The sequence below is a fragment of the Pholcus phalangioides genome, unplaced genomic scaffold, assembly GCF_987345545.1.
Source record: "Pholcus phalangioides strain wild (caught in Gottingen) unplaced genomic scaffold, Ppha-v1.0 ptg000001l_1, whole genome shotgun sequence".
Lineage (NCBI taxonomy): Eukaryota > Metazoa > Arthropoda > Arachnida > Araneae > Pholcidae > Pholcus > Pholcus phalangioides.
The window spans coordinates 25,675,630-25,700,077 of record NW_028301594.1 but is presented as its reverse complement, the minus strand read 5'-3'; the positions used below and the strand labels follow the sequence as shown (position 1 = coordinate 25,700,077).

At 35.2% G+C, this 24,448-nt stretch overlaps 1 protein-coding gene across 4 annotated transcripts; it reads left to right on the top strand.

The window, feature by feature from the left end:
* The first annotated feature begins 26 nt into the window (after positions 1-26).
* LOC149090189 (uncharacterized) lies at positions 27-24,077 on the top strand. 4 transcript variants are annotated; one of them, XM_089232562.1, is made up of 6 exons: positions 27-238; positions 11,507-11,664; positions 14,199-14,334; positions 17,930-19,518; positions 20,254-20,452; positions 23,769-24,077. In XM_089232562.1, the coding sequence occupies exons 2-6, from the start codon at positions 11,557-11,559 to the stop codon at positions 23,897-23,899; spliced, it is 2,163 nt and encodes a 720-aa protein (XP_089088688.1). In that variant the 5' UTR covers positions 27-238; positions 11,507-11,556; the 3' UTR covers positions 23,900-24,077. The 4 variants fall into 4 exon arrangements, with proteins under 4 accessions (XP_089088688.1, XP_089088679.1, XP_089088702.1 ...); XM_089232553.1 differs by lacking the exon at positions 27-238 and adding an exon at positions 5,494-5,632; XM_089232576.1 differs by lacking the exon at positions 27-238 and adding an exon at positions 5,713-5,940.
* Positions 24,078-24,448: the final 371 nt, after the last annotated feature.

Sequence of the window (24,448 nt, the reverse complement as noted above, 5' to 3'; positions counted from 1 at the left end):
TCTGTCAGAGACGTCTGTATTTCTTTGATAATTAGGATTTTTTTTTCCCCGTAGCATGGCGATAATAATCAGCGCCAACTATTTATTTTTTTTTAACTCTCCGTTTTTTTTTTAGTGATGTGACTTGTCCCGCTAAATTATAAAATTTTTATCAAATTTGAGTTCGGTTTATTTTTTAAAATTTATGATACTGTTGAGCTGAATCGAATTGCTTTGGAGGCTTCTAATTACAAGCAAGGTATGGACTGATAATATTATTCTTTATTTGAAAATGTCAACGGTTTTTTTCATTATTATCAAATATCATGAGTGACAAATGCGAGATAGAAATGCAATTAGCGTCGATATAAAAAACCGTAATGATCGAGGCTTTCCCCTCTAATTTACTGCGAGTGTAGATGTTTTTTACGATAATTTTTTTATACTATTTTTTGGTTATAAGATGTTGCATGTCATGAAATGTGCTGTTTATATTTTCATCCAGTGGATGTTCCACTTTGTTTTCAAGCATATTCCAGGGGGGGGGGGTGCCAGGGATGCAACTAGATTCTTTGTTAGCTGGGGGCAAACACTCATTTCCCTTGTGATGTAGGAAGAGAAAGGGTGAATTCGGCGCCCCCTCTTGTCCAGCCTCCTCCCCCAACTCTGGGACTGCTATATCCCAGACCTGGGCTTCCATCACTGGGTTCCCTAGGCCAGTGGTTCTCAACCAGGGGCCATATGGCCCCCTAGTGGTACTGGGATACTTCAAGGGGGGCCACGGAAGAAAATTGAGAAAGGGGCCATGACAGGTGGTTTGGAGGGCTGCAGAGAGCTGAGAAGAAAAATTAAGGTGTAAATAAAGCGTTTATATTAAAGACTAGGTTGCCCATGATGTTGAGACAGCCCTGAATAGAACTCGGACTAGCAGGGAGCTCAATAAATTCTAAGCCAGTTGTGTGGAGGCGTGTCTTATTTGCAAAATTTTTGCTCAGTATAAATTCACTGAAAAAATCAATTCAATACGTATAAAGGATCTTGCTCCTAGATGAGGGTCGAAAACTCTGGGTGACGACAGGGGAAGCCATGAGAAAAAAAAATGGTTCAAAGGGGGCCACAGGCAAAAAGGTTAAGAAACACTGCCCTGGGCTGCAGTTTGTCAGCCTCCCCTCTCCTCTCATGTGTGAGCTACGCATATTGCTGTTCTCAATATGCATGCAGGGCCTATTACTATTTAACTGTACATGCATCTCATAATCATTCTTCTGGGGAATTTCTAATGAATTGGTACGCATGGTGTCCCGCAAAGGACTTGCTGTGTTTTGAAATGAAATAACTGATGCTGCTGCTATCGGCTCCCTATATTTTGAACTTTGAAGTAGAAATGACAAACGTCTGAATTTTCATGTCATGTAAATATTGTGTTGAATCTGGATCAGACTGCATTCCCTCTAGCCATGGGATAAGGGGTAAATTTTTGGTATCTTTCGGTATTTATAAATAAATTGCCAGAGGTGTCCAGTCCGTGAGGACAATGAGCCGATATTGCCATATGGCGATGTAGCCTTCTATTTGACGGTATCCTGGCCACGCTACATTCCCTTTGGTCACAGGAAGTGTGAGTTCGGTGTCATGGCCGCCTGGAGCAAACTACATTCCCCTATCCCACATGGTCTAGTTATTAAGATTCATGACTTCCACCCCAGGTGATCTGAGTTTTATTCCTGGTGTGAGAAAGGATCTTTCTGAAGTCATGTAATTGTGACTCAGCGCTGAGCCAAGGTACTCGGAGAAGAAACAAAAAGCAGACTGTACATTCCCCTTTAGTCACGGGCAGAGGATAATGATAGGAACACAGACATACCCAGGCTCTGTCACACTAGGACGAGGTGATGTAAGCACATAGTCCTAAAGGGAGGACTCGGCTGTCTTTGAGAAACCTAATCATTTGCTGCAGTTTCAACAAAATTTATGTACATGGGCAAATGCATAGACCATTCATGCACATCAATAAACAAGTGTAAAAACTATTAATAAAATCGCAAGAAAATGATGGAGGTTTAATAAATTACATAAATCTTCATAATCGGGAAGAGTTCTTAACAAAAAGCAGATATATATGATTTGATCTTCTATTCTGGGTTTCCCTTTGGCCACTTTTGTGATAAATCTGGTTTCTTTTGTGGCCCCCTGTTGGTAACAATCCCTGCAGCAGTGTTTCTCTTAATCGTTGTACTCATTGTATGATTCACACTCCACACAATCACTAGTAGGACTTGGCTATTGCTAAGAGATATAGACTGTTCTTTGTTAGCTTTCAAGGATCAATTTTCATCCTCGGCTACTCTGGTTCCTCCTCTCTAAACTAGATGCATGAGGTTGCTGTCTGGGTACACTTAGCGTTTTTTTCTAGTAGATCTCCTAATGGTATGGGTGGGTTCTGTATCACGCTTGGTTCCAGGACTATGGCTCTTAATCCAGAAAGCGGACCAGTCTACATATTTTAATTTTGAATCATCCCGCTTCAGGATGCACTTAAGCTAAGGTATCTGCAAATGTTCTGTGGCTCTTTGAAGTGGAAGGTGGTTGTCTTGAGGTAGTGAAGAGGCATGCCAATGACCAAACAGGCTCATCTATCACCGGATATAGATTTGAACCCATGGAAATTGGTTGGGTAAATGTAGGTAAAAGTAGGTGAATGTGGTGCCTTTCCCTCTGGGCCAGACATCATGCAGGATCGAAAGTATAGATACTTGGTCATCTAGGGCAAGCACACATTTTGGCACCTCCCTTGTAATGTTGAAAATAATAGTAAAAGGGTGAATTGTGTGCCCCTTCTGGTCCTGCACCCCGGACATCAGACCTGGCTGCTCCTACCCTCTAGTTGCAGCCCTGTATGCATGAATGGAGTAAAATGAAAAAAAAAGTGTTAATTATCTTCCGTTTCTATGCTGAATGAAATGTGTTTCTTAATGTGAATATACTATTTGCTAATATTGTGTTCGATTCTATCAAGTTTTTTTAAAGTTGTTTTTTTAGATTTTATTCATCACATCAACAAACTTACATTGCACAAAACAAAGAAAATCCATCCAAGGGATCTATCTGTGTTGATCCAAAGAAATCATCTATGAATATGACATCTTTGATCTGTCAAACGTTGTAATGAAATTATAGGCGGATTTATGGCTTTGCTGCTTGTAGATTGTTCAAGTTTTACCACCCTCACCCGTTCCAATTTGATGTTCTTGGTTACCAATTATTAAAATTTGCAGCAATTCCAAACTTACAGCCTTAGGCTATAGTGCACTTGACTCCACGCCTCTGAAATATTTTGTACATTATTAATTTAAACATGCCACAAATGGTTGCTTTACAATATACAACATGCTATTTAATCGACTCTGAAAATCATTCTATTCGCTCTGGAAATTATTATATCAGACTGGTTTTTTTAAAACAATAGGACATTAAATAGCTTTCATATCCCTTCCTATGTTGAAAGAAGCACTGTTGTAAAATCAGAAAATTTGTGTTCGATTTTTCAATCGAATAAAGAATTTTAGGCACCAACACAGATTTTATAGTCACCATGGTGATTTGGTGTGTGGGGTTTAAGCAAATTCGGATGGCGAGGAGCTAAAAACATTTTTTAATGAGTACATTGAGCTTAGTTTGATAATTAAAAACTTATCATATGCATACTAAAAGTTGATGAGAAACTGGGAAAATCATTATCCATGTGATAAATGATGACAGGGAAAAGTGTCAACATAGTCGAGGCATGGGTTTTTGCCATCTGAGTGCAGCACAAAACGCAACAAGATATCTAAAAATGAATTTTATTGATTCTATAAAATAACGTGGGACATATGGTGAATGTGATGTATCTGTATTCTATGTGATTCTGAAATATCAAAGTTACAATGTGTGAAAACTGACGATTTTTTGATTTGTTTCGTAGCATCAGCGCTGTCACTGACACTCAAGTCAAACACCTAAAATTTTGGAAAATGACACATAAATGATTATTTCATGAACCCTCTTCAATATTGCAAGACAGATGTGATAGGGGTTAGGCCCAGAGGTTAACTCATTTTTGCTCTGAAATGCAATTCAAGGGCCCTGCCAGTCTTGGAATTCGGACCCATTAAAATAATTTTCAGGGATGTTCCCTAGAAAGCAGGCCCATCATAATGCATGGGCATACTGGATAGTGCGGGTGGATAAGGAGCTTCACATTAACGTGAGATACATGCAAAACAAAGTAATATCTTATACATGAAATAAGATTCTGAAACGGGGTGGCTGGAACTTCAAATCTGATAGGATGATAGGCTAGAGATTCTCTTTTCTTGAGGGCTCACAGTGCTGTAAAGACCATGGCTCCCATGTGGGAAAGGCTGAGAGTGCTCTGGTGGGAGGGGCTAAGATATGGGTCTCATATTTTTCCAATAATTAAGACTACATTTTCTTGAAAATCAATATAAGGAGCCAGCTAAAAATCTTAGTTCTGGTTCTGTCAAAAATCAAGGCCCCTGTTCAAGCAGTGCCATATTAATGCATGGGGCCGACCTGGGTACAGCCCAGGGGATCTCAAGAGAAGGGGGTGAGCTTACAAAAATGAAAACTGTCAAATTTTTAAGAATGTGTCAAGTAAGGCCCGAGAAAAATCACTTGACCTGGGAGCCCATGATGCTCTTAAAATGGCCTTGCGTTCAGGGATTTGGGGACCCCCATTCGCTACCATATGTGTTTGTGTGTGTTGACATCATTAGATCAATAGAAAGTCAATTTCAGGATTTTTAAAGCAGTCGTAAAATATTACATGAAACCTATATTAAAAAAAAAACATTTTTTTTTATGTCCCCTAATAGTTTGCGGCCCGGAGCAATCGCGCCTGCTTCAGTCCAGCCCTGGGTATGTGGTTGAAAAAAATACATGCCTGGTAAGAATTTTTACATGCCCCAGGCTTTTCAGGATATCGATTTGTCCGGCTCTAGTGTGAGGGTGAAAAAAGGTACTCTTTCAAAAGAAAGAAGTTATGCCTTTAATACTCAAATTCACTGTCGGTTTCTAATTTCTTCTTTGAAAGATAGGTGACAGCACCTCGCAATTTCGTGCAGGTAAAGGTAAAACGGTAGTGATTCGGGGGGGGGGGGAAAGACCAGAATTGTGGATGCAAAATAAAATACAGGTTCAATGAATCGAAAAATTTTCATAAAATTGTGCTTGATGCGAAAAAAGTAGAGTGGGGGGGGGGGAAATATCAAGTAGTAAAAATTTAATTAAAAGCCTCTTCAGTGGGAAGAACGCTGCTCTCCGAAATCGCTTTTTAAAATAAATCGATGAAAATTGGAAAAATTAATTTGAAAATTCTTCCACCATGCCGTTTTTTTAAATATTTCATACTCTAGGATGCTGCTACATATTTTTAATACCTCCTCGAATGGAGTTTGGCAACTCTCCCTCTCATAAGTAAACAATCAATCTCAGCCAATCCCGTTATACGAGCCCATGGCGGTGGGCGGAGCTTGTGATGTCAACACATAACACTGAAGAGAAAATGGCGGCGTATGTTAGTGCAAGATAAATCTTCGACGAAGAAATAGTTATTGATTTCGCGGTGAACAAAACGTCGTGGCAGGGAACGGTAAATAATTTCACGTATTTTTTTTTTTTATATATGAGCTTCTCAGAGATTTCATCCGCCGTTCCAAAGCGATGTGTAAAACATCGCGTTAAAATATCGCGTGGGGGAGAATTGAGCAGCATGGTGACGATAATGCGAAGTAGACGAAACATCGCCGGGGGGAAAAACATCGTATTGGAGAAATAATCTCGTCCCAACACATCGCGGCAGCACCTCCACACCGCTATACGAACACCGTTTGGTTTCATGAACACATCGTGATTTGGTTTTTTTTTCTCGCGAAATGTCGCGTTGGCAGTTACTTCACGGTGTGTTTTTTTTTTTCCCGAGGAAAAAAATCGTAATTTTTTTTCTGATCGCCAATCATTTGTGAGGAAAACAAATCGCACAAAAAAAACATTTGTTGGCACAAATACGAGAACATCGCAATATTTATTAAGTTAAAAATACAACAGTTGCTTTCATTTATTAAATTCTTATAGAAAATTCATTCAATGGACATATCCATATAGAGATATAATTGATAGAATTAAATTTAATTCAATTTGAATTAGTTTAATTTAGTAGTTACTTAATTGATTGAATTAATTAATTTGTATTAATATTGTACCTAGTTGACCAAGAATATTAATTACCCTGGACAAAAAGAAACACTTAAAGTTTATTATATTATCACTTATAGTTTGCATATTATAAACAATTTCATTTTATTGAGGCCTACAAATTTTAATTTCTTGGAAAATAACATATTTCAATACTGAGGAGCTTGTAGCCAAGAAAATATGGAAAATATTTTGACACTATCAGTAGTAATCAGATGCTTTGGGTCAGTGGTATTCGGGGATTCTGGTATTTTGGGCTTTAATGTGAATCAGTGATCCTTCGTCGACATTCAAAACAGTGCCATGTAAGGCTTGACCGATCTTTCAACACTAGAAGGTGCAGTAATTTTGACCACTAAGGCTACTCTGACACGCGATTACACATAAACTGTTTATCGCAGGTTGTTGAAATTCCTCATCTTGTCGAGACACTCAAATTCCTAAAATACAAATGTTCTAGTTTTCTCCTTCTCTTAGTTTAGTGGTGAAATGAAGTTCTATCTATAATGGCAGTAGCTGTCTTTTCTTGACCGCTGTAGAGATATCTAACTAATATGATGAGAGATATTAAGTCTCAACTACTGAAGTCTATGTGTAGTAGCATTACCTAGTAAACAGTACTCGCTATGCTAGCGAAGTTCAAGGGTGGGCTACTTTTATTGTTACTCACCGGTGTTTTTTGCCATCATCTCCTGATTGAAAAATAGATGTGCTTGCTTTTCTCTCTACTCTCTTTGACTTGCAGCAAAAGAGAAAGATGACAATAAAAATAAAAGGGGGGGGGGAAATAAAGTGTTCGCTCACATGTAGTAAGCAATTTTACTAGTAAGGCTTAGCTGATTGTGTGCGATTGAATCTTGGTTTCCTTGTTAAAACCTGTTTGCTCACCAGAGAATATCTAGTAAACTTGCTTAATTTAATTGAGCTTTGAGATTGAATTATATTTGTCCAGTTTACTAGCACAGTTATAGAAGGAAAGTTGTTTTCAAGCATGTAGATTACATCTAGCTCAGTGAATTTCAGTTACACGCAGATAGTGAAATTGCTAACTAGATGTGTGAGGGTGTCATTCCCCCCGTCTTTTATAATATTCACCTTTATTTTCCTTGAAGCCAAAGAAAAGTAGCCCCACCCATATTACATCCTGAGATAGCAAGTATTAGTTTTAGTATTTGTATTAGCATCCATTAGTTTAATTAGAGTATTTGTTTATATGGCAGTGATTTGATAAGAGATGTAATTTCTTTTGTTGTTGTGAAATTTCTTCAGTGGGGTGCTGCACATGATCCTGTTGAACAGCATTTTCCTTCGTTTGTTGAAATTCATTCATTAATTTTAAGCCAGGGCTCGACAAATCGAAAGAAAGTGTAGGTGCCAAGAATTATCCCCCGACAAAATCGGCCCTAAATAGTGTGTTCTTTGGTCTATCTGGGACTTGAACATCCCTTAACATTCTAGCAGACACACTGACATAATTTCCAATAATTTTGTGCCGTCCTCTGACTTTGATTCAGTTATCACTGCATAAAGTAAAATTAAGTGCTGATTTCAATTTTTTATTCGGCATGGTGACTCTGCGCCTGGGATTTGTCGAGTCCTGCTTTAAGCAAGATGTACAGCTAGAACCACGTACACTGAAGTTAAAGAAAGTTGCAATTATGCTCAGTATACATACAATTTGATGTGTTCAAACCGGCTCTACTGATAAAATGTGAGACTTGTATTCCAAAATTACTTGTTATTTGTTAAAATTAACAAAAAATATGAATTAAAATCTTATGAAAATAGTCAGTTTCCATTTTAACAAATAACGTTACAGCGAAAATCTCATTTTAGCAGAAATTTTTTTATCCCCCAGATAAGTTTAAATAATAATATAAAAATCTAAAATTCCTTTATAACAAAATTTCATTATTGTGAAGCGATTTCTCCGGTCTCTTGGAGTTCATTATAATGGGATTCGACTGTATTTACAAATTATTGATGGAGTCTTGCTATAGCTATAATTGAATTCTTATTTTATTTTTTGCTTGGAAAGATATCTTTGATATGATATCTTGGAAAGATAGATTTTTTTCTGCCTCAGTTAATTAATGCAGATTCGGTTGACGAATGTTTTCAATAATATGGATGCATGTGCTAATGCAATTGATGCTGCTTATTAGAATCACTGATGTTATCATTTGGATATTGTTATCACTTTCGCAAAGAACGAAACAGACCAATATCATAACATGGGAAATAATTTGTTTACAATTATCAGGACTTCGTATAATGCTTTGCTGTAAAATATTTTTGTTTTGCAAAACCTTAACTTTTTCTGAAGCTAAGGTTTAACCAAACTAGGGGATACTAAAGGATGTCATTGTATTGAGAGAAGTTTTATATTATAGGATGTTCCAAACAATGTTTGAAAAAATACTGTTGTCGAGGGATTAATCTTTATATCGAGTATCATTGTAGCGAGTTTTCACTGTATATGTATATGTTTTGTGGGCATTGTAAGTAAATTGAGCATACGATTTTATTGTGACATTGAAAACTGCTATTTTGACACGCCCTCTGAAATCTGCTTTTCCTGTCATACAACCCCTATTCAGCAGTCACCTTTGCAGACGCTCACTTTTTTGCGGAATGCTGAGTGTCCGTCTTAGAGTTTCACTGTACTAAATTGTAGGACTGAAATGTCCTTTAATTTGGCAGTGCTGATTGTATATGATGATTAAGAAACTCCTATAACTTATTCTTAGTGCATAAGTAAGAATGGCTAAGTTTGACTATATGGTATGCAGTAAAAGTCCATTATAACGAGTATGGCTTATAACGAGTGATTTGCAGGTGATTGTCAAAGAACTAATTTTACAAAAACATTCGCTTATAACGAGAAGTCTGTTATAGGCCTAACAATTTTTCTTGCGATTGTGAGCTGTCATTATAACAGACTTCTACTGCATTTACTAGCATTTATAACACAATGTTTTCCTCGATTGAAGCTGTATTTAAACACGCAAAACAATCAACATCAATATCAAGTCCTGCCAGCTCTGCTTTCATTGAAAATTCTGAAAATTTTTTTTAAGTCAAATTAAATGAGATAAGTTAAGTTAGTGTATTATTTATAACTATCTCATTTAATCTGACTTAAAATTTTTTTAAGTGTAATATTACTGAGTATGAAATATATATATACTGGTATATATATATATATATAACAGATGCTACGTGAGAATTTTTAGTATGAAATAAAATTTTGGGTAGATCAGAAAATTTAAAATATCAAAATAGAGATATTTCATACTCAGTAATATTACACAGTAATTGAAAATATGAAAACTTTAATCTCCATAAATGTTTTTTTTATTCAATTTATGAGGTTAAAAAAACTTACACAACATTGACAGTAAGTTTTTGACTGAGCTAGTTTCTGAGGTCAAAAACCTACTCCTCTCTGATTTTCTATCACGCATATTTTGAACATCAGCTCTATTTTGCTTAGTAAATGGTGCACAGGTAATCAGTAGTTTGGATAAAATTAGAGATGTGAGGTGAGAATATTCTCGGAGAAATGTAAAAATTGGAGAATAATCAAGATTATTCATTTTTTTTTAGATAATTTAAATTTTTTTACTGATTTTGTTTATATTGTGAAATATAAATCAGTTTTCTTTGCCTGAAACATTTACAACAAAGCTATTTTTGGTATAATCACCTCCAATGACAACTTTCAGTTCGTTCTCCAGATCATGATGAGAGGTTTTAAAAGTTTGGTTATATAAAGATTTTAGAAAAAATTTAAGATTAAACCTTAAAAAATTATTTTAAAATTAGATAAATTTTCAGAAATAAGTTCATAGCAAAAGAGAAATTAAACCAAAGTTGATTGATAAAGGAAGCTATTCTTATATAATCACCTTCATTCTAAGATACAGAACTGTTGTTTTCGTCAATGCACATACACTTAAAATCTGTATCACTCACATTTCTTTAAAAGGTGTGCAATTCAGCCCTGTTGGTTTAATTTTCTTGCTTTCAAACTTTTAATATTGTGGTCTACAAACTTCAATATTCCCATCTTAATGAAAAGAAAGACAGGGACAGAGAATATTCTCTCAAAGGACTATTACTATTGTAAATTACTAGAGAATATTCTTATTGAAAATAATAATTATTCTCAAGTTATTTATCTAGATTATTTATTATAATACACGTTATTACATATATTCTTGATAATACTCTCCGGAAAGATTTCAGTAACTGAAGAATATTCTCATCGAGGACAATATTAGAGAATATTCTCTGCAAGGACTATATTATTAATAACTTCAGAATAACTTTTGTTATTTTCTATAAGAATATTCCCCAGTAATTTATGAAAGTAGTCTTTCCAGAGAATATTCAAGGATATTATATGTAACTATACAGGAGAATATTCTCGAATATTCTCCTTGATGAGAATATTTTCCTAAAGATTATTCTCGAGAATTTTACATCTCTAGATAAAATGTACCATAAAATTGTATATTATCTGCTGTAGACTCTTTGTAAAAATTTAAAATTGCAAATTATTAATATTTTATTTTAATTACAAATTAGTGTTCAAAAATAATATGTAATATACAAAAAAAAGTGAGTTTCTCATGTTATATAGGGTGCATAGGTAGCAGGACGTATGTCATTTTACTGGCAAACTGTTGATCCTAGAGGCATACTTCCAACTAGAAAAAGTACCCAAATAATGTGTAGTACTCGGATATATCATTCATGTTGCAAGGGGCTGTATTCAGAGTTATTGAAATAAAAAAGCTAATTTCTTATACAGTCCCAATATGCCCAAAAACCCAATTAAAAAGTTGTTTTCCTGTCACTCCTGATGCCAACTAAAAAAATTTTTCTAAGTTATTTGCTGAGATATTCAGATTCGAAAAATGGAAGAAATTTTGGGAAGAAACAGCATTTAATGCTTTTTGTCTGAATGCGTTAATTTTATATTTTTTATGTCACTCTTTAATGTTTTATTAAACTAATTTTAAATTTTGGGCAGAACCTGGAACGAATCAAACAATTTTCCATAGGAACCTATGGGAAATCTCTTTTTTGCTTATGAAGATCTTGACTGACGAATGTGGTTCTGGAACGAATCATCTTCGTTAGCCAAGGTATCACTGTACTCAACTTTTTTAAGTGGAGATCTTTTTAGTATTGCATGTTTAATTTTATGCATAACTTTGTTTATATATATATTGGTTAAAACATATTTCATATTATGTTCAAGGTGACACAGGAAAACATCGTTGGTAAATAAAGAAAAGTGGTTGGGCAAAAATGGACACTGGTCATTATGACAATGAAGACGATGATCCTTCCATCAATGGATGGATCAAAAAGGAAATCGAGGACGATGAATTTGAAGATTACATCAAACAAGTGCCTGTAAGTTTTGCTTCTGTATTTTTAGTTTTCCATTTTAGTGTTGCATATCGATTTGGTAGTGTGATGAATAAAAAATAAAATAAAATCGCTTGTGAGAGATTGTTTCTTATTTTTGTTTTCTTTTTTTCAGCAGTTTAGTTGGCAATTTAATTTTAAAAGCTTGTGGAATACCCTGTTTATGAGAAAGGAAAAAAATCTGTCCTTATACGATGTTCATCTAACTCAGGAGCTTTTTCAACCTATGGGTTGCAACCCAGAATTTTGCACTACAAATACACTTGATTGGCTATAAATCTATCTGTTGTGCCAGTGTTTTCAGGGAATTTTGGCGACTTGGGCTGGGATCCAGATATTTTTGGGACCCTCTTGGGCCGGAATTTTATATACAGAATTTTTTGGGACAGGTCAGCGCCAAATATTTTCCCAAAAATATGAACAAACTAAACCAAAATTCCTAAAAATTCAGAACTGGTGAGAACTTGAAAATCAATGGTAGAAATACATAATTGAAAATTTGAAGGTAATGAGAAAAATAAATTAAAAATTAATGAAAATTAAAAATTTCAGAATTAATTAAAATTCAGAGAATTTTAAATTAATAAGAAAGAGAATTCCAAGAATGAATTAAAAGAAACTAAGTATTAATGAGAGAAATAAATTTATGAAAATTTTAGAATTAATGAAAGTTTTCAATAATTTTGGATACTCTGTTCAATTTCTGGTTCTTGGGCTCGGCTCCCTTTTGACCCAGCCATGGACTGGTTTTACTAAGTTCTGAAACTAAAAATTTGATTAACCCTAGAATACTGACTAAAATAAAAAATTGCATGTTACCTGTATTACCGACTGTATTTCTGAGACATAGAGGTTCTAGTGTTAATGAGGAATATTTAATAAATTTTCTAATCAAAAATAGACTGATAGGTCGCAGCTGAGAAAGGTTAAGAACCCTTGATCTAACTCTTTCAGTAGAATTTTTACGTGATGTGAAAATTCTACGTAGCCTGAACAAATCTTTGTTTGTACTCAAAGTGAATATTTCTCTGAAATTTCAGAAAAGTCACTCAAGTTCCAGAGAAAGGTTTTTCCTCAAAATAACATAATTTTTGATCATTTCTAATAAATTGTTATTTTTCGCAAATAACAATTTGAACAAATTGAAATTTGACTTACACCCTTAAAGACCATTTGTGACGATGTACAAATGCTTAATATAGATGGACCTGCTAACGAAGTCGAAAAAATCCCAAATAGTGAAACTATTCGTTAACTTATTTATATCCGTACCCATTTGAAAAATTATGTGTTTTTGCAAAATAAAACATTGCAAATGCAAGATACACACTTTCAGAAATCTGAGTTTTCTATAAATGAATAGAGTAAAATAGTAATGCTAATAAGGATTAGAAATTTAATAAAATGATCACATAATATCAACAAAAATGTGTTTTTTTTCTCCTACATTTGTGTGGGAACGTTTGTATTTAAATCATTTTTGCCAAATAAGCATGCAAAAATGTAATATATTTTCTTTTGGTTATAAAAACATTTTGGTTTTCACCCAACTGTATAGCTACAATTTTTTAAGTAATGTGAAGAGTAGCATTTTGCACTTGGTCATTCTCAAAATTAATTTGCACATGATGAAAACATCGCTACCAACATCAAATCTAACTTGAGAATAACAAATGTGCACTAAAGGTGGTTGGAAGGTTAGATTCTTCGTAATAAATAACCCCTCAATCATTTATTACCAACAAAATAAGATTAGAATAGAAATAGAATCTGCTAACAAAATAAGACTTAACAAAAAAAAAGTAGGGGGAAAAAAGCAAAAGGATTTTACAGTACCCAAAACAGCCCTACTAAAATGTCTTCCAAGGATAGAAAGGAGACATTATCAGCTGTAGAAAATTAAATTTACAGATAAGAAGTTTTAGATAAGATTATAAAGAAATTTTGTGACAATTCCATGTTTGAAAGTCAGTTGAAAATTTTTTTATAGGCTTGTACTTTGCTGAAATCAGTGTTTGTTATAAGCAATTAAAATAGTATGGATAACAGGGTTTAAACTACGGTCGCATTTTTCGCAAAATGTGGAAGAAAACCATAGAATGCGAAAAAAGTAGCAACAACTTTCGCAAAAATGCATACAGGAGGTATGCAACGAGTAGACGTCCAACCATCAATCATTATATAAGCATTCGGGGGCGTAGCCAGAAATTTTGTTCGGGGGGGGGGGGGGCAAAGTGATAGAACAATAGATTTGGTCATCTTTTTCCCTTTTTTCGGCCATTTTTTCACATTGCCGAATTTCACCCTACGCCCTTGTTGGCATTGCAGCATTTTGCTAAAGCTTTTCCACCCATTTTCGTTTTTTTGCGAAAGGAATTTTTTATCCAGCTTAAACCCTGATGGATAAGCAATACAAAATTCACGGGACACAGAAAAACTTTTTTACATGTAATGATTTGTAATATCCGTGTTTGTTATAAGTGAGTCCGACTATTGTATTTTACTTTTTTCTAATTTAGGACATAGAATCTGGTGATCGGTATGAGGAGCTGATGAATCTGACTAAAGATGATTTGGTTGGTAAGATTCTCCAACAGGAAGAAGACATAAGATATCTTCAAGATCTAAGGCATGGCATGGAGAAAAGCATTCAAGGTGAAATAATCAAAATTATAGAGATTTTTAGGTTATGGAACTAACTGGGCACTTATGCACACTTATGTTTTAAAACCATATGGCGGATGTTGGCTTATAAAATATTGATGCGGGCACATATTATTTTAAGTTGCATGTCGAGCATGTAAAGTTTTGAAGATTTGTCCAGTCCTGGTGTGAATAACTTTTGTGCATATAATTAATTTAAAACAATTATAGTGTTAAAACTATCACAAGAGTTTTCGGAATGTCCCTCTTACTGTAAAGAGTGTCCATTTTGATTCTGGGGAAAAGGGAAGAATTCTCCTGGGTTGCTAGTATATACTGTCTTGGCACTAATAGATTTTTGTCACCTAGCCGTTTCTACCATTCCGTCTGTGTCATTTTGCTCTCAAAACATATGCTTCAAACCTTGTATAAAAAAAATTCTTTGTATATTTTAAAGTTTATTTTCTTTTATAATTTTTCAATCATATCATATTAATAATTTTATTCATTTCATCAATTTTTGATTGTGATTTCAAATACTTTTTCCTTATTGAATATTATTCACACAATTGTAACTATATATTAACCCCATATGCTCATAATATTTTTCGTAGATAAAACATTTGGAAATTACAGCAAATACATATTTACAAAATTGAGGTATTTGACTGTTTAAAATATCATTTTGGAAGCAAATGTCGATTTTTTTTTATTTTTATGAAAGCCCTATTCTTCATGACTTAAAAATAGGCCTTATTTGTTTATATGATGCTGAGAACCAAAGTTACGTCTAGTTTAGTGTTATGTTTTTTACAAAGTAATCTGTGAATAAAAATTTTAAATGCATTTAACGAAGAATGCTATTTTTGACATTTTATTTGAACTTGAAACATGATTTCAAAAAATCTGTTCCTTGTATCATTATGGGATTTTAATACAATATTCTGCTGTATATATTATTAAGAGTTATGTTATGAACCAAAGTCTAGGTCTATCTCATATATTTGTCTAATTACAGAGTTTTATACAAGATATGTAGAATGAAATTTCAAAAAATTCACACACATGCATTGATAGATTTGAGTGTAGCTTATGAGCATGCCATACAATCCTTACATTTTGGTTCATAACCTGCACCATTACTAGCTAAATGTACTGTGAAAATAACAAAACATTACATTCAAAAAAATGTTTTTGCAATCATGAGTTTTGCTGAAAAATTTGACATAAAAATACCTTTTTCATAGAAAATGACATAGGTAGTCCAAAATTTATTACTGCTTTCATCATTTTGGGACACTTTTTATCAAAAAAATCCATCAAAGTTCACAAAGTGACAAGAAAGGTATTCGGATACCGTAAGACAAAAAAACCTAGACTTGGAGATGGGTAATGGCGTCAAAGTGTTTTGATTGTCTTCAGTACATTAATTTTTTTATTTTTGTTAAGCCCATAGGGTACGCTGACTTTCTCAATAAAAGTTAAAAAAAAATGAAAAAATGATGCTCAAATGCATAGTTGCGAAGTCTCCCAGAATTTCTAATTCATCTTCCGGACTCCTGAAAAATTCTTATATCTTCCGAATTTCGACGTGATTGTAAAAAATCCCTAGTTTTAGGGAAAAATTATTCCCAAAGAATTTACTTGGAAGAAAGACATGCTTTTGGTTTTAATCCTCTGAAATGACGTTACAAGTGTAATATAAATTGTCACCATTGCGTAAAATAGCAAAAAAAGTATTTCATTTTCAGGGGGAAAGAGAAAATTCATCAAACAGACAGCGTCAATTCAGCCTTGTAACATCCGAAATTAGTGAGATGACTTGTATTTGCTTTGACCGTATGTCCAGTTGTGTCTGTATGTTCTGTTTGGAGCCGATGGCAATTGTTTTGTTGGCATGATTTCATTGGAAAGTAGTAATGACAGGTAATTTAACTTACTGGTTGGCAACTTGGTGCAATGTTTTTGCACGGTGTCACGTTTCTGCAAAAAGGAGAAAATCCCTACAATTTTACTTTTATTAATGGAAAGTCCCTACATTGTTTTCCAAAAAATCCTTTTTATTGATTTTTGTACAGAATTTGGATCTGCAGAAAAACCTCCCTAATTCTAATTCTCTAAAGTTGGCAGCTATGCAAATGCTATGGCTTCATGAAATGCCTTGAAATTAGAAAAATGAATGCGAAAATGAAAGATTTGAGTTTGTGCAGCAATTGAATTATGTGCAGAAAGATTAATAGAGCCTGCCCAGAGCCCCTGCAGGACCATAGTATACTTCCCGGCTTCTGAAGTGCTCTATACCTGTAGGTGTTCAGCTTCAGCTCAATGCATGAAAAAAAAATCAGTTTTTTAAATAAATGCTGGAGTGCTTGATCCCTTCAACAGAATACTGTGAGCGCTTGAGTACCTTAAGTTTTCATAACAAAACACTGAGATGAAAATGCCATTGAGTGCAGCGCCGGTGGCATTTTTGTGAAATTTCTAGTAAGTCAAATGGTGCTAAAGACGTCAAATGAGAAAGCACAGTCGCTAATGTATGATTTTGATGCACAGTCACTTTACCTAAAAGAAAATAATGAAATCATCCAACGTGGCCTATTCAATTCTCATCTAATGCTTGGAGTAATATACATAAGGGGTGCAGTGATTCTTAACCTATGGGGGGGGGGGTTGTGCAAAGATGAGGAAAGAGTCTAAATATAAATTTCAAAACGAGAAATAAAAGAATACATCCTGATGGTAAAAAGAAAATTTCACTCATAGCTAGCCAATATATACATATAAGTAACATGAAAAGTTTTTATGGGGCGCTGTAGCCCGGTCGATAAGATGCTCGCCTGAAGTACCAAAGGATGTTTAGAGGTGTCGCGGGTTCGTCCTTGTTAGAAAACTTTCCTGACACAGGAGTACAACAAAAAACGGCGATTTGATCGCAGTAAAAAATTGCTACCGCAGGGAGTTCCCCATCGAGGGGTTAGCGCGCCAACCTCTTGATGAGTATAAAAAAACAAGCCTGCCGTTCGCAATCAGCAATAAATTGTAGGTCCTGGTCTAATTAGCCCTCGTGTGCAGAAAATGACAGTGGTGCGACAAAGATGATCAAAGAGGATCAAATGAAAAGTATTTATGATCTAGGCCTATTTAAAATCCAAAAAACAGTGCCATCTAAGGGTGTCATTGCACAGCTCCTGTACATCTCATGTATCCCTCTCATAGACTTGATGCGGTAGTGATCTTGTTAGCAACAACAATGAAATCTTCAATGATTCAAGGTTGTATCAATATCTTGAATATTAATGTTTTCACGTATTCCTTGAATGTGATGTGCAAGTATAGCCCAAACCACTGAGTGATATCAAATTTACTCTAATTTTTTCTGGCACTATGAGTGGAATGTGTGGCTCTAAGTCCCATTGCAAATATTGTTTGTTTTGATGTATAGGACTACTATCACCCCTAATTTTTTGGGAAGGTTATTAATTTATCATTTCCACTATTATCTTTTTAAAAGTTTGATTTTCTAATTTTCAAATGATTGATTGATTAAATTATTGATGATTGATACCTTATTTCATAGTAAACCTTTTTCCCCCATTCATTTTTACAGACTTAACATCTTCCTGTTCAGAATTTAAGAAATTATTGGGGGATATGACATCTGTGTTGTCAACTTTCAAGGAGCCTCAGCCTGTAATTAGCTCACCGACTCCTCCACAGCCTTTAGCACAAGCGTCGAGAGCTCAGACAGTTCCAAGGTCAACTGCAAGTACCAGTTCGGCTCAAGCTAGTCCACGTTCTACTCCAAATCCTTTTTCAGCTTCTAGTCCAAGACCCAGCTCTAATCCAGGTGCTATGAATATGGCATCAAATACTAGAGCAGGTGCAAGTGCAACCAGTGTTTCTCAACCTACACATATAGCTTCTAGTATCACGACCACTGATCGAATGCATGCTGGAAAAACAGTTACGATAATGCGATCTACCAATGTTGTCATAAAAACTGAAATCCCTTCTCCACCTCCCGATCAACCAATGTTAACTCAGACTGTTAGTACCCCTGTCGTATCAGTCGGTGGCCAGCGGCATAAACCAGAAAATCAGCGGCCATATCAAACTAGACAGCAATCACAGCCACGCAACAGCAATCTAGTGCCACAGTCATCATCATCATCATCCATGTCATTTTCGCAGCCGCCAACTTATGGCAAGGCTGCAAATCAAGGTGGAAATGTGAACATTCAAACTAGACAGCAACCAGCGCAGAGGGGAAGGCCAAGTTCACAATTACACATGCAAAATGCGGGTCCTGGTAGGGCTACCAATCAAATGCAAAGAAATATGCCTAATACATTCCAGAGGCAGCAGCAGCAACAACAACAACAACAGCAGCAACAACAGCAGCAGCAGCAGAGGATCATGCAAGCAAATATTTCACAGTCCCCAGCAAATGTTGCTCCTGTTGGCGGGCATAAAGGTCAATCGGCCTTCACTACACCTGCGAACCGATCATCAACATTAATGCCTAATGCATCAGCTGCTAATGTTAGTAGGCAGCGTTTAGCAACTCAACAACCTGTCCCCACAAGTAGTTCTGCAACAGTGTCGAAATGTACTGTTACAGAAATCACTGATAATGCCCCCGTCAAAATGCCAACTGGAATTACTCTTCCATCTGGTCTCACGTTATCCCTAGTAACACCCAAATCAGGTTGTGATCAAAAGTTGCAAATGCAACAGCAGTCAGGAGGTGACAAGGCGGCCATATCTTCGAGTATTTCGAAAATTCCATTCAACCAGGAAAATAGTGCAGAAGATGGATCCTCCAAGAATTCAGATAAAAACATCTCCAGTTCTAATATGGCAAATGCATCGAGTGCTGTTTCAACAACTTCTGCAACACCCATGGAAGAAGACGAAGAAGATGAAGAGTTCTATGATGAAGTTGCAGTGCTGGAACCCGACAAGTCTAGCAGTCCGCCTATGGAAATATCTGGAGGACAGGGCGGTGATGCGCTAGTCAGCAGTGGCGGCAGCAACGAGGGATTTGCTCGACCTATTGAGCAGTCACCGGAGTCCTTCTGGAATTCCCAGAACGTACCAGGACGAAACGATCAAAAGAATGCTTACCAGAACAATGATGAATATATGTACGAGGAAACAGATGACATTGACAGTGGAGAAGAGAATGATTCCAAGGTTAGTAATGCTAGTCCTTAGCTTTTCATTGGTAAATTATATTTTCAGAGTCACTGAGATAGACTTTTGGTTCAATAAACTCAAAAATGTGCAGTTTGCAATTTCTTTTTTTTTTAAGCCGGAAAATCAAATTTCACAGATGGAACTAAAGACCAGAACGGACCGAGCACAACCAGGCTTTGTTGCTTACGTAATATAAGCTCATTGCCGGGAGGGTGCGGTTGTGTCAAGATGGAACTACAGTAGAACCTCATTATAAGAGACTTCCTATTACAATAGACTTTGCTTATAATGGACAATTAAAGAAATGTAATAATATCAAAGGATGTATAAAAAAAAAAAAGTATAAAGAATCAAATAACTTATTTCTAAAAACATTCAATAAAAAAAGGTTTATTGAAAAAAAGATGAATTTACCAGCTTATAACTACGTTCTTTCACTTTCATTATCTTCTACTAAAGAAATATTTGGAAATTCCCGGTATTTGGCAGTATTGCGGCATCTCTGAGATTGTTCAAAAAAGTAACAGATGTCTTTGCAAGTGAAGTATTAGGGGGAGGGGTTCTTACTCCTACCTGCTTTGTTTTTAATTCATCAGCTTAATTTATTACACAACTGCCAAGAATTAATACAATAGGCTTGGGTGAAGTGAGGCTAACATGGGCTCCAAATACGGTAAAACCCCTCTTGAATTGCTTCTTTGAAACTTGAATTGCTTCTTTATAATATTCCAGGTATATTTGGGTGAGGATGTAACCCTTCCTAAGGATTTGGTAGATTCATGTATGAAGCAAGGCCCAACACCCGCTAAACTGACGAGAAACCTGATGCAGGCACTTTTTCCAGACCTGAGAGAGATAGCATCTGGATGCAATGATGGTGGTGATAATAGTGGGCCGTCTTTGCCCTCTAACAAGTTAAATGCAATCATCGGTAAGTTAAATATTGCAATTTATTAAAAAATTTTTGTCTGATAAAATTGCATATCTGTCACTTAGTTTCAAAAAGAATCTGAGACCTGATGGTGCCGATAAGTTCTGAATGTTCAACAGCAGGTTGTTTAATTGACACGTGAATTTGTTTTAGAGTACGACCCCCATATTTTCTCCCACCACTGTTGAAATAATCAATATTAGCTAATTAAACCAGTTTTTATTTATTATTGGTCCTCACATATTCCCAAGAGATCTGTCCAGGGAATTTGTTAGTGTTAGTAGGCATCCATATCCGAACCAGGATTTGAACCCAGACCTGTAAGGTAAGAAGTTAGTTCCCTAACTACTAGGCAGCCTAGTTTTAAAATATTCCCAAGGAAATCGCTTCTGGTTTGTGTTTAAGATGGGGCTTGCCATTTGTACTACATGTGTGACATGCTGATTGTCCTCGACTCTTTTTAAAGTATCTCAAGACATAGCTGCCAAGTCTCACAGATTTTCCGAGGGGAAGAGGCTCCAGAATTTCTACTCCATTCTTCTGAACTCTTGAAAAATTCTTATACATCCAGAATTTTGACAGTGATTGTAAAAAATCCCTACTTTGGGAAGAAAAAATAATTTGCAAAGAATTCACCCACAGGAAAAAGACTATGTTATAGTTTTTAATCAGCAAAATGACGTCACAAGCGTGATGTAAATTGTCACCATTGCGTCAAGTCACAAAAAATATTTTGTGGGAGGATTTGCTGTCGATTCAGCCTTTCAACATTGGTGAAATTACTTGTACATACTTGCCAACTACGACGGTGTGTCTATAGTTTCTACAGATTTCTACCATAAAATATGGAATTACGGTGAATCATCAAAAACACAATGACAGAAGTTTTTTTCCTTCAAAAGTACTTGTTTTTGATTTGAGATTTCTCTGAATATGATGACCTTATCGGGTACAAATTGATGTCACATAAAGCCAGCATCTCCAAAGAGTGAATATGGAGTTGAATTTGAAATGAAGTGAAGCAACCTTGTTGTTGATAGTCGTTGTAAAGGTTTGCTTTATTTGGGTGTCCGCACATTCATAAGATGAATCCCCAGGTGGGCCTTTATACCAAAAACATTTTAATTGCCAAATGAGAAAAAAAAACCAAATAAATGGTCAAAAAGTTAATAATTTATCAAGTTTCTTCATAACATTTTTTCTGATATGGTCATGTCTGATATGGTCATGTATAAGAAAATAATAAAATTGATTTGAATTTTTGAAATAGCTACGAGGAGAAAAAGTTGGGGGGGGGGGTTTCCTCTTTCGTCAGTGAACATTGTTCTACTGAGGAGGTTGGTCCCAAGGTTGGCTTGCATCTGCTTTGACCATATGTCTCGTTAACGTATCTGACTATGTTTAAAACATTTTGGAAGAAAATCTTAAATATTAATTTTTTTTATGGAAGCCCTATATATATATCTTTTAGTTCTGATCCAGGCCTTGTTTATTATGACGTTTAGAACTAAAGTTATGCCCTTTCTTGGTGTTTTGTTTTTATGTCAAGTAATCTGTGAATAAAAAATTTCAATGCGAGGAATTTCAACAAGGAATGTTATTGTTGTTATTATTTTGACATTTTACTTGAGTTGGAAATATGATTTTGAAAAATTTATTGATTATATCATCACAAAATTTTAACCTGTCAGTTGTGGGCGGTTTTGAATTTTTCTGTACAAAATTGTGGGTACTTTTATTTTATTCACAGTGTATAAAATGCAATAATGACACACCCCACAAAATTTTATAGAATGTGTGAACCACTATTTTTGCTTGGCTAGAGGGTTAATATGATATTCTGCTGTGTATATGATATTATACACATATATTAACAGATTTGAGTGTAACGTATGAGCATACTATACACACAATCCTTTAAATTTTAGTTCATAACCTGCATCATGATTAGCTGAATGTACTAAGAAAATAATATTTCATTTATAGAAATTTTTACAATCATGTTTCGAATATTAAAATTCAAATTTTGCTTAAAATTTGACATGAAAATGACGTTTTGATTAAAAATGACATCGGTAGTATAAAATTTGTTATTTTCACCATTTTGAAATACTGTTTATCAAAAAATGTCATTAAAGTTCAATCTAGTTCAAATTTTATAGAAAGGTACTAAGAAAAATAATTAATAATTTTACTGCCCTTTTATTCTAGTGTAGTGACTACTCTTTCCCCGAATTTGCCACCCTGTGCTATAACCCGCTTGGCCCCCCCCCCCCCACTTCTTCCGTATTAAAATAACTTTTAGTTATTCTCATGCTTTTACACTGTCGTGGTCAATCACATGCTTGCACACTGTTTTGGTCACTTACATGCTTGCACACTGCTTTGGTCACTTGCATACTTGCACACACTCTAGGCCACTCACTGACCTGATCCCTCACTCTGTAGGTCACTTGTTTGGTCATTCACGTGCTTGCAAACTCTGTCAGTATTTTGGTCAGTCACTGACCTAGTCTCTTGTTGTCTGAGCAGAGGCGGATTTATTGAGGGTTATACTAATTTTGTTGCCATTCTCCTACTCTACTAATTTTCTTGGCCACTTATTCTCAAAATTTGCTACCCTTTGCCTGCTAGACAACCCCCCCCCCCCCCCCCCGTGTAAATATGTCACTGTTTATTTTATTAGAGTCCGATGACATCACAGAATTATGTCAGCATGTCTACTTACTTACACAGAGAAGGATCACCAAGTCCTGGGAAGAAGAAAAAAAACTCTTTTTCACAGTTTGTTTAAAAATGGGTAGTAGTAGAAGCTATGCATACAATCTAGGCTTCATAGGTTATGCATGAACTTTGCAAAACACTGATGCAGACATACCAGAATACATTTTCAGATGCATTGCATGGTAAGTTTGATTTGAGTCTCAAAAATGTATCACTAAGTTTATAGGTGTGCCCTGAAAGCAACTATACACACACCTGTAAGCTTGAGAAGCATGCATGTTTAATATTTTTGTACAAGAATGCTTGAGTGTCCATAAGAGAATTGTGCACAAGCAGCTTGAAGATTGAATGAATTTTGATTATGTGTGCTTGTGCAAGTGAAGGTATGTGTCTTCATGTTTCAGTGAAGAACGTTTTGGATATTTTCATTCTCAAATGATGAAAATTTGTTCTGAAATGATTTTGATTGAAATATTTCCTAATGAGATTTTTCATTTTTTAAAATTTTGTTTCCTTGCTTCGAGTTGTGAAAAAAAAAAATAGCTGATTGAACCTTACGCAAAAAAAGTGAAAATGTGTAATTTTTTTTTAGCTCAGGTGCAGAAAGTTTATCCTCAGACAAAGCGATCACAAATTGTTCTGACTATGAACATGAAATGCAGAGAAGCACGTACCCAGCTGACGAAGAACAGAAGAGCTCATGTGCAATATTCCCCGTACTGAACTTTTCGTTTGGTTTCGCATTCATTTGAAGTACTGTACAGCTGAGAAAACAAAATGAGTGTTGTTTCAAGGGCGGAAAAGTATTGCACAGAGATGTTCCAGAAAATTTGTCATCAGAAATGTTTTGTCCTGTATATCACTTTTCAGTGTTTTTCAGTTATAAAAATTTCAATTCCAAGGAATGTGTTTGGTCTTTTTATTTAGTCATTTCTAAATTTTTGTTTGCCATTAGTAGGGCTCAGATTTCTATGATTTTGTATATTTTTACACATTTTTTCAGAATTAGCATCATTAGGAAATTAACTAGCTGATTCACTAGTTCAAATATTCAAATTTTAGAAGCAATTGCTTTTTCAATTAGAATTTGTGTGTAAGAAATTTACAGGTTCAGTAGTGTCTTACCACCTGTATTAATCCAAATGAACTAACTCTCCTAAGAGGATTTTTCTTCTTGAACTTTGAAAACGGATATATTCAACTTTTTGTAGAGTGATGAGTGAGTGCTCTCAGTGTTTTTTTTTCAACGCATGGACACCCACCTAGGGACTC